At 33.7% G+C, this 17059-nt stretch overlaps 1 protein-coding gene and 1 long non-coding RNA gene across 11 annotated transcripts in view; one reads left to right on the forward strand and one right to left on the reverse strand.

The window, feature by feature from the left end:
• Positions 1–1877: 1877 nt before the first annotated feature.
• LOC148600355 (uncharacterized) lies at positions 1878–14234 on the reverse strand. The gene is made up of 4 exons (XR_015917844.1): positions 14144–14234; positions 4384–4452; positions 2564–2792; positions 1878–2395 (listed from the first exon to the last, which is right to left on the reverse strand). It is a non-coding gene; the product is annotated as an uncharacterized LOC148600355 (long non-coding RNA).
• Positions 7547–17059, forward strand: part of LOC148600356 (uncharacterized) — a 72275-nt gene continuing 62762 nt past the window's right edge. For 6 of the 10 annotated variants that reach the window (XM_088558008.1, XM_088558006.1, XM_088558009.1 and 3 more), the window contains exon 1: positions 14427–15669. In XM_088558008.1, the coding sequence (XP_088414134.1) occupies positions 14946–15669 (724 nt within the window). In that variant the 5' untranslated portion in view covers positions 14427–14945. The other 4 variants (XM_088558002.1, XM_088558003.1, XM_088558001.1 and 1 more) reach the window with 4 other exon arrangements.

A 17059-nucleotide genomic window follows, 5' to 3' on the forward strand; every position in this document is an offset into this window, starting at 1 on the left:
CTACTAGTCCCTCTTTATCATATACACTTCTAACACATCTCCAATTCTGTCAGGGTTTGATATCATAGAATTATAGTTCTAAACTGTTAGAACTGCCCTGACCCGCGACACATCTTGTCAGGATCTGGCAGGTCTTTGGACAAGCTCTGTCATAATTTGTTATGGGTCGTGACACTCCCCTGTCAGAAACTCTTCTAGGAAGAACTATTCTGTTTGACGTCATTCTGAATAGCATTACCTAGCCAAATTGATGAATCATAAGTTCTAAATTACGTGGATTAAAAGACTTCCTGACAGATTCTGACAGTCACCAGCTAGAAAATAATTCTCTGAGAGGATAATAAATGTACATGCAAAATAACCATGTACGTTATTCAGCAAAAAGAGGCGAAGCACCCGAATTTCGATTGGAACGGTGGAAAGGATGGCTTGAACTCTGTTTTTGTTTGTTTGTTTGTTTGTTTGTTTTTTTTTTTTTTTTGTTTTTTTTTTTTTTTGGGGGGGGGGTTGTATGTTTTCTTTTTTAATTTACGTACGGTATGCAGTACCAACAAAAAAATATTGGTACGATCAATGCAACGACTGTGAATAATTCGGACTGAAACTTATGTGTCATAGTAACATATATACCCACATGACATAAATATTGATATTTTTATTTACATTTTACACACAATTTTATACCCTTTTGTAAATCAAATGGGCTCGCACTCGCACATTTTGCCAAAAATGTCTTTTTAAGTCGCTAATATTGTTAGCGACTTTTTGCACTCGTAATTTCAGTTCTTTATATTCGCATAAAATTGCATAATTACATACATACTCGACGTTATGCTGCAGATCTTTGCCGTGTATATACCGCCATAGTGCCATAGTTCTACCTTCAATTTTCGATACAGTTTTTCGAACGCCCCTAAGCTATCAGTATTTGGCAAACCGGAAAACAGAATTGCGATCAGGTGACTTGCGTTTCCATGGAAGAGCGTTTTAAGGTGAAAGGGTAAAATCGAAACAATACTGACAGTGTTGAAAAAAATGAAATTTTATACAATAATTTTAGACCGTCATGGAAATTTAAAGTGCTCAGTCATGAATTTGCAAGAAATACAGTTGCGATCACTTCTAACCTCTCTTAAATTCTGTCAGAATCTGTCAGAAAAACTGCTCAACAGCAGATAGAACAGAAAATCTATGTACATTGTGTGACGTAATTTTTTTTTATGAAACCGGCCCGCGCTCAGAAAAGAAAATATTGTTTTCGATACTTACATTTTATAAATTCTGTCATAGACCTGTGATTAAATTTATTTATTTGATTACCGATCTATTATTCTGTTTTGAGTAAAAACAGTAACCGATAACTGTCAGATCTTTGTTAATTTTCCCGACGTTCGATAAAGTGATTGATAAAGTAATTTTTTATTTGAATTACTAAAGGGTCTTAATTATTATATAAAATGTTAAAATTGACAATTTTAGTTTAAATAGATGACTTCTACCTGTATATGTCTTTCAAAATTCTTTAAATGCTATTTTAGCAAAAAATACGAGAGTAAGCAAGATTCTGGCAGAAATCAGACCAGACATGGAAAACAGACATATACATAAAATAACAATAATGAAACGTTCAAAGCAAAAACGTAAATGAGCAACTCCACTAAAAACTGGGTGCATTGTCCGGGGGTAGACGAAAGAGGAAAGGAAAACTATGACTCGTTGAACGAATCGGTTCTCATTGTGCAGATGAATACACCGTAACGATGCACGAGATCATGATGACGACCATTTAACTTCTGTAGTTATGACTTCAATCTAGTAGCAACATAAGCCAATTGTAAAAAGTCAGAGCCGTACAAAAAGTCTGCGTATTTACAGCAAGCTGTGGTATAACGTATGAGTTGTGATATGAAAACAAAATATCCAGGTATTGAAGGGATGTTGACACAGAAAGGAAAGTTGACAATACAGAATGAAAAGTCACCGTGTTTGTCGTATAGTTTGGTCAATAGTTTTCCTTGACCATCGATCTCGAAGTCAGGATATGAGACTGACTTCACATTGTCTGTAGCATCCTTCATCATAAGAGTATTATATCGTTATTTGAACTGTGAACACGAGAAACATAAGTATCTTAATGATACATACAACTCTTATTTGTATTAATGTCATGTATTTTATTCTCTGAAAGATTTTTGAATGTTTAAGAAGTTTACAGAAATTTTGATATATCACCTGTTTCGATTTTTGAATGAATCTTATGTAAGCCTGTACTAAATAAAAACTATACTCGTACAGTTTCGTTGGTCCAGAATGTGAATCATTTAAAGCAAAGGTTTCCCGAAAGCTGGAGAATAGATTGCCGTCTGTAAAGTCAAAGTTGTTTTTGTCAAATGTGCTGGAAAAAAAAACATAAATAACTCCTTTTCGTAATGATGCATCAAAAAAACTTTTCAATGTGGTTAATATATAAGACCAATAACTTCAATTAACCAAAAGTTGATAGTAATTCAATTTTTCTGAAATAAAAAGGTACTTGTGATAAGCATTACAATGGTTTCCTTACTATTCCGAGTTGTCTCCGGGCAGGTCTTCCGGTAACGCTGTTAACTTTGCGTCTTCGCATGAAATTGTGCCAGGTATGTTATTTTCCCTGTCCAACCATGTTCCACATGTACATAAATGATTAAAGTCACAAGGCATCCGATAATCGCCCATTGATGAACAGAGGGGCGGTTGTTTCCATAACAACAATAACAGGAAGACAGAATACACTGTCGACATCTGGTGGGAAACTAAGACATGAAACCAGAAACAAAAACTCAATTTCAATGTTAATTTATGAATCATAGGGATTCATGAAACGTCTTAAGCATTTAGTTGAGATTTGTAATAGACCTTGACCATCTAAATCCTACTTCCTACTTGTTTTTTTTTTAATTTCGTACTTTTTTGGCGATGAGAAAAACATGTTTGTTTACACGGTCAGTAGAAGTTAATTTCATTAGAAATTGCATTGCAGTAAAAGTAATCATTTTTATTTCTTAAATAATTGATTTACAGTTCATTCACTGATTCCATTTTATAAGTGTAACTTTACATATGTGTTCAATATATGTCGAACTTGCGTTTTTTTTTCCGACGCAGTCGATAAAGTTTCACTTTTTTTACCCTTTGACCTAAAAGACGCTCTTCCATGGAAACCCAAGTCACCTGATCGCAATTCTGTTTCCCGATTGGCCAAATACTGATACCTTGGTGGCGTTCGAAAAAAAAAACTGTATCGAAATTGCTTGCCATGTGTTATTTTCTTGAATGAAATGTCGAAAATTAGTAGTAAAAAGAAAAAATACTGCGTCGGCTATCTTTTAAAGTACTTGTTTATTTTTATATGCGTTTAACGTATGTCTGTACACCATATGGTAGACATATGTTTTTGACATGCGTTTAACAAAAATGTGCACAACATATGTCAGACACACATTTGATGTTCCTTCAAGACACTATGTCGTTCCCTCGATATATTATGTTGTTCCCTCAAGATACTATGTTGTTCCCTCAATATATTATGTTGTTCTCTCGCGATAATATGCCGTTCCCTCAATATAACATGTCGTTCAAACAATACATATGTAGTTAAATGTAGCAGGACGGTCTGCCTGCGTTGTAGTAGGTAGTTAGATTTAAATAGCCAGTTAATTGAAATGGCTAAAGGATTAATTCTTTAGCCGAATCGGTTTGTCGTTGGCTTGTCACCGAGCGGTCTAGGGTTCGATCCTCGGTGGCGGAGTATAATTTTGTGAGTCAAATCATGCTCTCCCGTTATATATATATATATAGTTGCGTAATATCATAAGTGAACAAGACTTATTTCCAGTGGGAACGAAATAGCATCTTGTCGGACACATAGTATCTTGAGGGAACGACATATTATCGCAGGAGAACGACATAATATTTTGAGGGAACAACACAGTATCTTGAGGAAACGACATAATGTCTTGAAGGATCAAGATAATTTTCTTGCGGGAACGACATCTTATCTTGAGGGTACAACATATGTTGAGGAAACGACATTTTTTTTCTCCTGGCTTCATTCTCCCACTGTAGAATACAAATATTTTCATCATTTTTATTTTGCCAGCCAAGGGACAGTTACATTGAGGTATACTTTCAAGCATACTTTCAGTGGTTTTCGTTTAGATGTCACGAATCAGTAACGGTAATTTTATTTCATTATGATTCGGGTAACACAGTAACAAAAATCTAAGTCTCATTAATATTACAGACTACAGTTATTTTGTTTAAAGATTTGACAAATTGTAAAATAACAGACTTAAATCAATGCAATTACAAGAGCATTCACGGAATACGTCTTGTCTATCTTACCTTTCATACAGAAAAGACGTTTGTTCTCTGCCATTTCAATCGATTATTCAACTGCAGTGAACGATGTGACTTGAAATAAAATATAGAGAAATCTCTGTTTTAAAAAAATAGAACATATCAAATCAGTTCCTAATGTCATCTTGTATTATTGATGAATAAGGCATAGCAACATGCTTCTGGCATTTTCATCTTTTTTCATTTTTATTTTATTTTATTAGATTTCTATGTAAAGATGTATTCCTGTCATATATCAAGAACGCGTTCAAAGATTTTAGGACTGCCATCTTTCGGTGCATAAACATGGAAAAAATATATAATGTGATTTTCATCCTAAAATATTTTGATTTGTTTTGAGAGAATAAAGCATGTAACACAGTTCACAAGAAATCCATGATTCATACGATAAAAATCATGTTAATATCAGAGTTGACATGTACACTTACGTGAAAACGGCTAACATAGATGCAGCGAAGATTGTTCTCCATGAACAGTGACGAATCCAGAGAGGTGAAGGGGGTTGGCGCTCCCTTCAAATTTTCATTGGAAAATGTGTAATTCATTTTCATGTGTGTAAAATTGACAAAAAAATGGCACAAAATAAAAGTATCTGGATTTGACCGTGATGAATTTCTCGTAAAATAATGTTACTTCGTAGAGCTCCAGTCATTTGCCATTTTTAAAAAAAAATTCTGTTTTTGATGAGAAATAATGAATTCATCGTCGCGAGTAACAAATACAGGGTAAATCTATATTGTTTACCATGTTCACGTGGGGGGAATCAAATTTAAACCTAAATATGTCGATAAGTTGTCTAGATCAATTACTTTCATTACCCTGACGAAACACAAGTGATAATAGCAGTTTGAAACACATGCCCTTGTGAACAGGATTTTAAAAAAATTCATCACAAAAAATTGTATGAAATAATTTTGTTTCCATATTTGAGTTATTATGTGTGTTCTCTGACATGCCCGCTTGCTATTTAAGTACCATTCTGTGTAAGAATCAAGCAATGGGTGGCACATCATTTTCCCAATTTAGTAATGTTTGCCTAAAATATATTCAGTACATTTAGAAAAAAAAAACAAAAAGTTTTAAAGTTTATTCCGAAGCATTTTGTGACGTAGATATTGTTTACTGCTTATAAGGGGAAAGTATGTGGGAAAATTTTCCCGCCATTTTTCCGTAGCGCATTTCAACTAAATTTGACCTATCAATATCTTAAAAAGACAAGTTTTACAAACACTTTGATGATTATCAGGTATGATTAATTGATTAATGCAATAAAAGCTGTGTGTTTTTTCCTTCATGTGCCACAAATTATATACATTTTGCCCGATTCTTAGACGGAGAAGTACTTAATGCTGTTTATACTGTGCCCAATGTTATCTCCTTCTCTAACAAGGGCTGTAAAAAGGAGATAGATGATAAACTGGGCATAGTATAAACAGCATTAAATAGTAAACGGTCATGTCTTAGAACGACATATTGACTTAAATATGGAAACAAAATGATTTAAAAAAAAATATAATTAAATCCTGGTGTCAAGGGCCTGTGCTTTTAAAATTATAGTTTGTGTTATACAATTAAATTTAGGAGAGTAATCAAAGGACCAAGATTTAAGCGGAAATCAAAACAATACGTTCCAAGGATACAAATGAGAAAACAGACACACACAACAAAGAACATGAAATAACCACAATGACACATACAAAGACACAAAAATAAATGAGCAACCCGGCCACCACTAGAATCTGGGAATATGGATCAGGTGCACCGATAGGATAGGTACTAGTATCGCATTGCATATCCCTGAGCGGGTGTACGTCAAAACATGGACGCTATAAAAATGTAGTGCATTTTCTTTTTGCCTCTCTACAAACTAATGTTTTGTCAAAAGATATGAACAATGACGTATAAAATGGAGCAAACATCATATTGTAAGATGAAAATTTTTTTAAAAGAAAATCTAACATAATAACATAAAAATGTTCCACTGAAAAGGTTGGTTTTATGAGTGCAAAACGAAAGTGAAAGTAGAGAAAATGGCTATTTATAGTTCAAGACTACTTTTCTGTCCGATCTTCGTGGACTCACCCTATTTTCTTTGCGGGAAATCATTTTTCACTTGTCCTTAGAAATGCCACATAAGTGAGAAGTTTTATTGAATCAATTTACATATATTTTTTTTTAAATCCTAAAAATATGCACTTCACTATAGAAGTCTATGGGAAAATTAATACGATACTGAGACCGATGAGCGTCTTCTGCTTTTTTAGAAACACTCGCCATGTCTTTCGTAAAACTTGTTGAGTTGTCTTTCTTTTGATTGAGTGTTTATATGCTTACGAAGAAACTAAATTTTGCCTTGGATATACCGAAGATTCAAATAATTTTAGTGTTTATCAGGAGACAAGCATTACCGAAAATAGCGAAAAAAAATAATGAAAAACAATTTTAAAAAGATAAATAACCAGGGGTTAATATAAACACACAGTTCCTACTAACATCCGGGTTTTTACTTAAAGTGCGGTAATTCCTGTCTCTTTGAACGAACTTAATAAATATTTTCAAAATAAGAGGGCGTGTTCCAGCAGCCGGAACTCCCTCCCCTGATCTGCAAAGGCTATATATACTTGATGCAAAAGTTTAATACACATTATTATCTGTATTATATGCCCTACGTTTATAAAACTAATACATGCATATATGTAGATGTGTATCTTGGATATATCTAATTTGTATTTTGCATGTGATTTTATTTCATAACTTCATTTGTTATCTGTAAATTAGTACTTTACACGTGCATGTAGGTATTAATTTTTCATACAAACATTCTACCAATTTCAATCTCCGAGAATGTGATGAGTTATTTTTCGATAAGTCATTCAGTTCACCTAATCGGGGCATCACTCCATGTTTGTGTCAGGAATCATTGTTAAGGGTCGCTTTACAAAACATACAAAATTATTTCTACTTAAAATATTTGTCAGAATTAAAGTACATTTTCAATACATTATCGGAAGACACTACTTTGATTGACGGACATCTGAAGTGAAACACTTGTTGATACAAATTGCTATATCATTTTTTCATCAAATTTCTTTACATTATCACTCGCTCAAGATAAATATTACAGTCAATTCCCATCTGGAAGTCATTAATACCCCGTTGTGCAAAGTGTTTTACAGAAAATAATGAGATATCCAAACTAACTGATTGAGAAAGAATGTAGCAGACGACTTGTCACAACCCTCACTTGCGGATGTTGTTTGTTGCATTTTCACGTGCAGTTGGTTGCAACAGACGATAGTTTTGTTGCCGAAATATTTGAATAATTTCTTGTGATTAATTCAAGTGAATGGATTTAGTGTTGAAATATTAGTCATGTACATGAATATATGGTGACGAGTAATAAATTGTTCTGTTCTTACTCAAAATTTCAAATTGTAGCCAAACATTTGAAACACAGTGCCAACCCGGTAAGTTTTTTTTTCTGCCATCTTTTTTAATCCAGTTATAGGTACATGTGCACTCTATCAATGTTATAAAACCGCTTTTAAGGAACAACCATTTGATTTCCATGGAGAGGTAGGATAAGATGTTTACTGTTTTTTTTCGGGAGGGGGTAGAATAATTTCTTTTTTCAACCTGTCCCGGATTTACCCAATCGTTCATTACCGTACTGCATGCCTTTTTAATTTAAATTCTATCCTCCGTATTAAAAAAATCAAATGATTGCTCCCTTATATACCTGTATGTATTTTAATTTCATTGGTTGCATTCTAATAATATTTTCTTCTCATCTAAGATCGCATAAATAATATTAAGTCAGATAAAAAACTTTGTAATTAGTGAGATCAATAATAGCATTCCAATACTGGATGCACTATAATTATAATCTCACAATACAAAAAACAAAAACAAAACAAAACAGAAAATCCTAAACGTGAAACAACTGTATATTACAACATCGTGACTCGGGTTGATGAAATAATACAACAATGTGAACAGAAATCTGCAATTTTTTGCTTGTGTACATGTACATGTATGTCAGAAATATCCCTAGCCGTCCTTCAAATCAAGAACTGAATGTTACAGGAGATCATTATTTAATAAAACTGCACCTCAAAATACATCATCTTGCACATCTTATGCACATTTTTTGTGTAAGTATCACCCTGCAGCGTCTAATCATCTATAATTGAACATGTTAGGTTGAGATTATCGCCAATAATTACCCTAATCGTTCTTGGTTATGTAACAAACCACTACGGGACACACTACCCCCGTAGAGGTACACAGATGGTTCAAGTTAATCGACATATTTCATTAATGAGGCGAGTGATATCAGCAATAGGGCATCTCAGGAAGCTGAGCTATTAGATATCCTGTTTATCAATTATTATTTCCGATCCCTTGCATGATTTTTTTCCACACTAATTAAATTGAGTACGAAAGTAAGAGGCTGTAGAACTAAATGTTTTACATTTATTTTATAAAGGTATTAACGACTACAATCAAGTTTGATGTTTCTTAGGGGAGGGGTGGGTGCGACTCTGAATTGATTGCGTCCCGCTCGACCACTTTTTTAAGCTTTTAAATCTAAAATATGAATATTTTATAAAAACACAAATCTTGACTTAGCTTTTCGTTCAAATTTTAGCCACACGAGAATTTAATCCAGGAGGAGAACACCGAACTCCAAATGGTAAGTAATTGATCCCCATACTGACAGCCAATTCATAAATCAGACGTTTTACTGGTACAGAAGGGAGAAACAATTATGGGGCGTTTTCTCGTTACAGGGTTATTTACGATCTTTTTTGACAAAAAAAGATTGTTATTGTTATTGCTCTATGTTCTTTATACATGGCACATTGTCGATAAATTATAGGATGTGCCCGGAAGCTCCAATCAAAGGAACGTTCTCTGATCAAAAGAATAGAAAGGCATATATTTTTCAGTGTTTTCCATGAACGCGATTTTATTGTTTTTAACAATTGTTTTACTCATCAAATACCAAAGAGGTAGCTTTAACATTGTTCTTCAAATGTTCTTTAAAAATGATAAATTTGTGTGAATTAAAAGTAAGTAAGTTGCACTTTGCGCAGAACAGATAAAGCTGTACCCTTCCTCGCATATTTACAAAATGTAAAATCTGCATTTGAAAATTAAACATCAATTTTTGTTTGTTTGTTTGTTTGTTTGTTGGGGTTTAACGTCCAAGCAGCAATATTTCAGCTATATTCAGACGATGAACATGAAATTGATGATAAAATGAATATGAAATAATGATGAAATGGAAAAGGGATGGGACACAAGGGCAAAGGGGTCGACAAATTTTGATTGCCACTGGAAATAGGGAGAGGTGGGTAGGGTCGGGCAATTTAGCCTCCTGTGGCGGAGCCCTATGGTTCCTACTCCGGGAGAATACCACAGTTGGGTTCTTTAACGTGCGAGGAACGTGGCATCTTTCCCAACACGGTGCACCACTGTGGTTTGCGGTCAGGTTTTCCGTATTATAGCCTGACAACCCCATCAAACATCAATTTTTAGATGATTTAAAACTCGAATAGTCCGTCTGTCCGTATTTGCTAATGTTGCGTGATTTTTGTATATTTTTATAGACAATAGACAATTTTATTTGCACAAACACATTTACAGTAAATGGTCATGGCATGAACAAAAAACAGAACAATGTAATATACTTTACATAAACTAAATTTATGACCATGGTGCGACAGTGGTGTAAATCTGATCAAAACTGATCTGATTAATCTATAGTTCTAACATTATATATTAATATAATTTCTGTAAATTGACCTTCGATTCCAACATTCATTCATGAATTTGATAGTTATTTTTAGTATTTCTATAGAGCTACTCTTTAATATCTATGCTATGTCTCTTGGTCTGAGGTGAGGTTTTTATGAAGAGATTAAATTATGGTTGTCCAATTTCATTCTATAGGTGTAAAACCACTATTAAAAGACCCAATCTTTTTCAAAGTTTGTTAAAATGAACTTTAACAGGTTTTATCATAGAGGGGACCCTTTAAAGACTCTCTCTCATAAAATTTGAAGCATACCTTTAATGGCTTCTAAGAAAGAACGGTGAAGTGAAAGCAGACAGGTACTAAAAATACTACTTTCCTTTTAGAAATTTTACAAATCAATAGGCTTAAGATCTAGACTCTGACAAATTGTTCTCTACATCAGAGTTCAAAATTGTGGTATTCAGTGTGTACCTGACATGATAAGCTTTCAGATGATACCCAGTTTGCATATACTGGATAAATCACAAAAAATATACAATGCATCCTAAGAACTACTTTGTTTTTTTACGGACTACTTTCTGGTATGTGCAGGCGACTGGTTCCCATAGATAGACCCTTTTGTGGTAAGTTTGTGAGTATGCTCAATATACACTTCCGCGAGGTAGGGCTTAGGTAGAACAAAAGAATCTTCCTCGCGTAAGTGTATATTGAGCATGCTGTACGCATTCTCATTGACTACCCCAATGTTAGCACAAAAGGGTCTGTAGTGGTATTATACCTATATTGATTTGTTTGCGGTGTGTAGTGGATGCACACAGAGAAGAAATGATATTCATCCTCTATGTTCCCACTATCACATGATTTACAAATACGTTTTTTTCTCTCTATGTTTTTGTACCGGCCCCTTTCTATTTCTAGTGCATGTGCACTCAAACGCAATTTACTGATGATATATAGATCTTTCTATTTTAGATTTACATAAATCAATATATGGGGATCTTTTAGACGGAATAAATATTTTACGGAAAAATTAGTTTTTCACTCCTAGCTAGTGAGCCTACTAAATTTTGCTTAAACTGATCGTGTAGTCTTTGTTCGATTCTTTTGATATAAAATTGAAGGTTATTAAGTTGTAAGTTAAGATGACAGAACCCTAATTTATTTAGTATATTTTTTACATGGGACATCCACAAGTTGTTGTTTTTAACTTCTCTGAACATTTCGTAGACTAGTGTATCAGGGAATAATGGATTTATTTAAAAATTTAATCGTATTCAATTGAACTTTTAGATGTAGAAATGTTCTGTTCAGTTCTGCTAAGCATGCAATGTTTGTAGTTTTACTATTTATATAATAAAAATAAAATGAACCCGCGTTCGAGCATGATAACGAAAAAAAAACGTTTAAAAATGCAGTTTAATGAACAATCATGACACATTTTTTCGATGCTTGCCGCGTCCATTACTTTGCTTTTCTGAATCTACGGTCTGCTGCATTCGTTTAATGTCGAAAATGCAGAATGATTGAAAAATAGATAATTCAATTACGCATGACTTGTATTTTACACTACTCCTGCGTTCGATCAATAAACATTCCACCATGTTTATTTCATATTGATCGTAAATTTTCATTTTCAAAGTGTTACATACACACATGTAAAAAGACAGGTGAAAACGGGACAATCTGACACAGGTAAGACAAACTACGTCAATCAAATTGTCGACTTCTTACGTAATATGACCGTACTTGAACTTTTTTGTCTTCAGGCAAATTTGTTAAAAGTTTAAAGAGGCACTTTTGTTGTAAGTTTCATACAATTCTTTATTAAATGCCCTAACTTTCGTGTCTTATAGTAGGTATATTTACATCTTTAATTATCATGAAAAAGTAAGTGATACGATGCAGTTTCGTATACATGTACACATATTGTCATCGTCATGGTCATTTGAGGAGCAGCTCCGAGAGATGTTCCACGTAAGTGGATACAGTACATGTAAATACAAGAAAACTTGTCGCTTTGAGTGGTGCATAATAACAGAATACATAAAATGCAAAGTTCTTTGGGCAAAAGTTGATAATAATACGAGGTCTTACTTGGAAGAATTTCTACAAATGTACGCCGGATGGAATTTGACGACCAGTTGCTGGTTTACTTTAGGCTCCGTCAAACCGTAAGACCCTTTATCGTCTAGTAGAGAATGGCGTTTCTTGTCTTATAATTTGTAAAATTTAGCTAATTTTTACACACAAAAATATCATGATTTCTAACAAAAGGGGCTTTTCCAGGTACCCCATAACCCACCACTTATTCTAAAATGTGATTTAATCAGAAGTATTTTTTATTTTAATAAAACCATAATAATGATATATATTACTCTTAATAAGAATACAAATAAAAAATATTATATTACTGTTTTTGTTTAAGGGGTTGTTTTATTTATTTTTTTGTTTGTTTTGTTGTTGTTTTTTGACAATGTAAATAATATATGGGTGGTCATATCTTTGCATCTTGTTCTATGTGTATACATGTGTATGGCTGATATCTTGCACCAGCTCAACTTACGTAGCTTTCAACACCCATTCTTAAGAATAAATCAAATAATTCGACATAAATGGCCAGCCCGTGGTAAAACAATGGTAAAACGAAGTTTCCGTGATTAATTTCTTAATGTTAAGCTTCCGAATTTTTTACGCTAACTGTTCCTGCAAACAGTTTTGTTTTCAATACCATCCAAATTCTCCATTTCTCAATCAAAAAGTCTTTTGCATGGGTAAGATCTGGTGGTGTGTAATGAAATATGAAATACACTATAACAATCACGAACGTTTCGACGGAACCATGTTTGCTTAAGCCAGTGGACTTGACCAAGATAAACAAGCATGCCCTTCACGCGAATAACAACGATGTGTACATTTACTTTGGGGTCGAATTGGATACCTGTTAGCCATGTAAAGCATTGAACAAAAGTTCTCACTATTTACGTACATGTATAAAAGTGGTTTTTTTTTATCTATTTTTTTCTTTGTTTTGACGTTTTTTTTGTTTCACCATCATAAATAGAATAGTGTGAATTTACTAATCCGACGGCCTGCATGTTGGATAGTTTGAATAACTACATGTTTTTTTATTTTATATTTTGTTGTTGTTTTTTTGTTTGTTTGTTTACGTTATTGTTGTTGTTTGTTTTGTGAATGTAATATTTTGAGCTTCCTCCTGAGTGTACGCATGTACATGGTCGCTATCTTGACCAAGTCAACCAAGTGAAGGTTTCTATAAATATATAGGCATGCAGTAATAATGCAAAATTTTGTGTCTACAAAACACCAACGATGCATGTTTAATATGATAATTATACAACATTATTTTGACTATAAAATTGTTTCGCAGAACAGGAACATACACCCCTTGTGCAGACTAACCAAAATTCGTCTACCTGCATATAAACTCGGTTTAAACCAAGTACTGCTTGTTTTGAAACTCGGTTATGTTGTAAAAAGTTATGTTAATTTAAACTGATATATTTTGTTTACATACTTGTATTTGCTTACGACATGTAAAACCCACTGAGGTTTTTTCATCCTAAAATTGCATGGGAGAATCTAATCGTACTTTGATAAAGCTATGTTCATTCTTTCAACAACAACAAAAACAGGAAGGTACATGTAGATAGTTTCGGAAATTTCATATTGGTGAAACCATTTGATTTTCTGATAGGGGCAGTTGTTTGTTTTTTTTTTTCTGAGACAAAACCATCTTTTTTTACTTTGAGCAAAAAATTAACATAATTTTTCCAGGGTCAGTCCGAAGCAAACAACTGTTTTCACCTTCTATTGACAAAATTTTTTTTGTCATCTCACTTCTTTTTTTTTTATGTTTTAAATTAAGCAAACATTTATCTATTTATTATTATTTTACGTCCATGGGGAACAACAAATTACATGAAGTACTAACATAATATCTGTTACATAGATGGTACTTACACTGTGAGTAAACTAGTTTCACAACTTCCAAAAACATAACAATAAGATTAAAGCAGACATTATGATAATAATTGCTTGTTATTTATGTAATAGTACTCTAATCATTTCAAAAGTAAGTCAGGCGTAAAATTTAAATTTCTGATTCACAAAACCAGTACCGGTAATAATATAAATAGGAGCAGCTAGCGGAACGAAAAATTATTTATAGTTGTTCAATGGTGGGTGACATTGGTATGACAAACTACCGAAAAGGTGAACATTTTATCGAAAAGGTAAATCCCTAAACTCATCCATACATGAAGCATAGATTTGTTATTACTCTGATTTGTGTACATTCTACTTGATTTTGTGTATTTGCAGCGTGGGTGACGAAAAATAATGAACCACCTTCAAGATGTGCTTGGTTTTTGCAAGTAATGTTGATTTGATGAATTCGCAAGTAGAACTTTTGCTGTAGTGTAGAATTCACTGATTTGGAATTAGTTAACGGGTGTCTATCGTATAAAACAGGTATCTAAATTTCACGAGTGGATTTATGTAAGTGGAGTTAGACAATTAATATAAGGTAACTAAATATTGTGGTTTGTTCTTGTCTTAAGGAGTAGTAGATAATTTAAATTTTAAATATATACGTAAACAGTCGTCTGAAACTGTTTAGACGAGAGATTAATTTGCAACCTTAATTTATCAACACATCTGGCGAGCTAAGAGTTGTTGGTGTTAATTTATAATGAAATCCTTTTGAATAGAGAAATCCAAGAGTAGCTTCCTGAATCTAGACCCTTTTGCATCAAGGGCAAACATGGAAACTTTGCTTTATTGTGTTATCGGTGCCGTGCTCTTCGCGGTTCCAACTGTGTCATTCAGAATGTACGGAACTAAAGGAGCCTATGCTAGGTTTCCTAAATGGAATGCTTGTGTGAATGCCTCTATAAGTTTTGATTTTAAAACAGACCGACCTAATTCTCTTCTAATGTATACAGACGACAACGGAGCCAATATTACAAATAACTTCTTCCTGTTAGCGTTAGAGTCCGGAACAGTGTCCCTTGCATATAAAATCGACGACAAAATGGATGGGAGCGTCAATATAGAACTCGGCAGTCGGTTAAACGACAGTCGATGGCATACCGTAAAACTCCAAAGAAATCGGCTTGAAACGATCCTTCAAGTCGATGACATGACCGATAGCCGTATATCGCTAGACGAGGATATTTACTTCGCTAACATTCCGGAAAACAACGATGTTTTCTTTGGGGGTCTCCCAAACAACAACTTTAAAACAAACTTGCGAAACCTTGCGCTACCATCGGCGATGTTCAAAAATGTGTTCCGTGGAGAATTTAGGAATATCTTATACGTCAACTGTACATGCAAACCAATCAGAGGAAAGATGATAGAAAATCTCTATGTAGATAACAAACAGCCAGAATCTTGCGAGATTCGAAATCCGTGCGGCGAGGACCTGTGTGTTACTTCAGACAGGGGATCCCAGTGCAAGAGAGTCGACACAGGATGTGGAAGTGGTAAGTTTTATTGTGAAATAGCAAGTTCAAGAACAAGGCAATTGACGTAAATGTGCATGTATGTCTAGGGTATTCGGGTACCGCTGACGAAATAGTTGATGTCTAAGTTTGATGGGTCTTTTTCACACATTATGAACCGGTTTTAATGTCACATGTGGTGTTTATAAAAAGTACATTATCTTAATTATGCGCTTATTTGAATTTACATTTACTAGAAATCATTTAGGTGCATTTTTAAGTTACTAAACTCATTTAATAAAATGCGTTATTTCACGTGGCCAAATTAATTACAAATAATATGTTGTGTCATAACATAAATGCCTTTTTTATCGTGTATGTATATAATTTCGTTATTTATAACTATTTGCCGACCTCGACCGTATGGTATGAGAGAAATTTATGTTTATACAGCGGTATTTCGATTGATATGGTGTGCAAAAGCTTATATCCTCCATATCTTCACTAAGCTCGAAATTGTTATTGGTTGTCTGGTGGTGGAATAGCTTCCATGTTAGACATCTGACCGAAGTATTTGACTTTTCAACTTATTGGCATGTAGAAGCAGATTTTCTCTGACTACTTTGTTTAAAATCAGACTTCATTTTCGGTTGGTTGATATGCTTTTAGGACTGTGGACTTTCAGTTTCTTTCGATCATTACAAGGGTTTTAATTGAAATGAAACGTCAAACAGTTTGTGCATTCAAAGTAATTTCCGTTCACTATTCTGGTGATGTGAAGTTGCCCACAGTCCCACGAAAATGATGTCAACACATATTTCCTGTGTTTTTACAAAATCATATATTGCCGTCTAAATGTTCACTCCTTGTTTTTACCCTAATATATACTGCCATGTAATATCCTGTCTAATTACATGTATACATGTACATTTTCTTCCCTATTCCAATTCAAAACAAGAAGTAAATAGAAAGCCTGTATTTTTAAACCATCTTTCATTTCAATAAACAAAGGTCTAGACATGTATTTTAACGGAAGATTAAGTTTACATACAGTCAACATGTATAAAACACACTTATTCCTCGGTTCGCCTGCATTTGGTTTTGTGTACATATGATTCACCAATATTGCGTAGGTTTTGATAATACATGTAAGAATGTAAAAAAACATGTAAGGAGCATTAAAATTTTCTAATCTTTGTTTTTCTTTCATACCTCTAGGGTGTTGTTTGGGAATTTTAAGCTTTCAAAAATTTTGCATTTTCTTAGGGACTATAATCCCTGATTTACATGATGCAACGTCGGTGCACTCTTCCGTTCGTGTCACATGTTGTCCACTCCGATTTTATTTATAAACTAACATGCAATTCTCTGAGTCTCCCCGATATCACTTCTGCTATTCTATCAAGACCTCTTTGAGAACCCACTCCCTGAA

Source organism: Perna viridis, chromosome 13 (assembly GCF_037379345.1).
Source record: "Perna viridis isolate PV_CMFRI_1.1 ecotype Kerala chromosome 13, ASM3737934v1, whole genome shotgun sequence".
Classification (NCBI taxonomy): domain Eukaryota; kingdom Metazoa; phylum Mollusca; class Bivalvia; order Mytilida; family Mytilidae; genus Perna; species Perna viridis.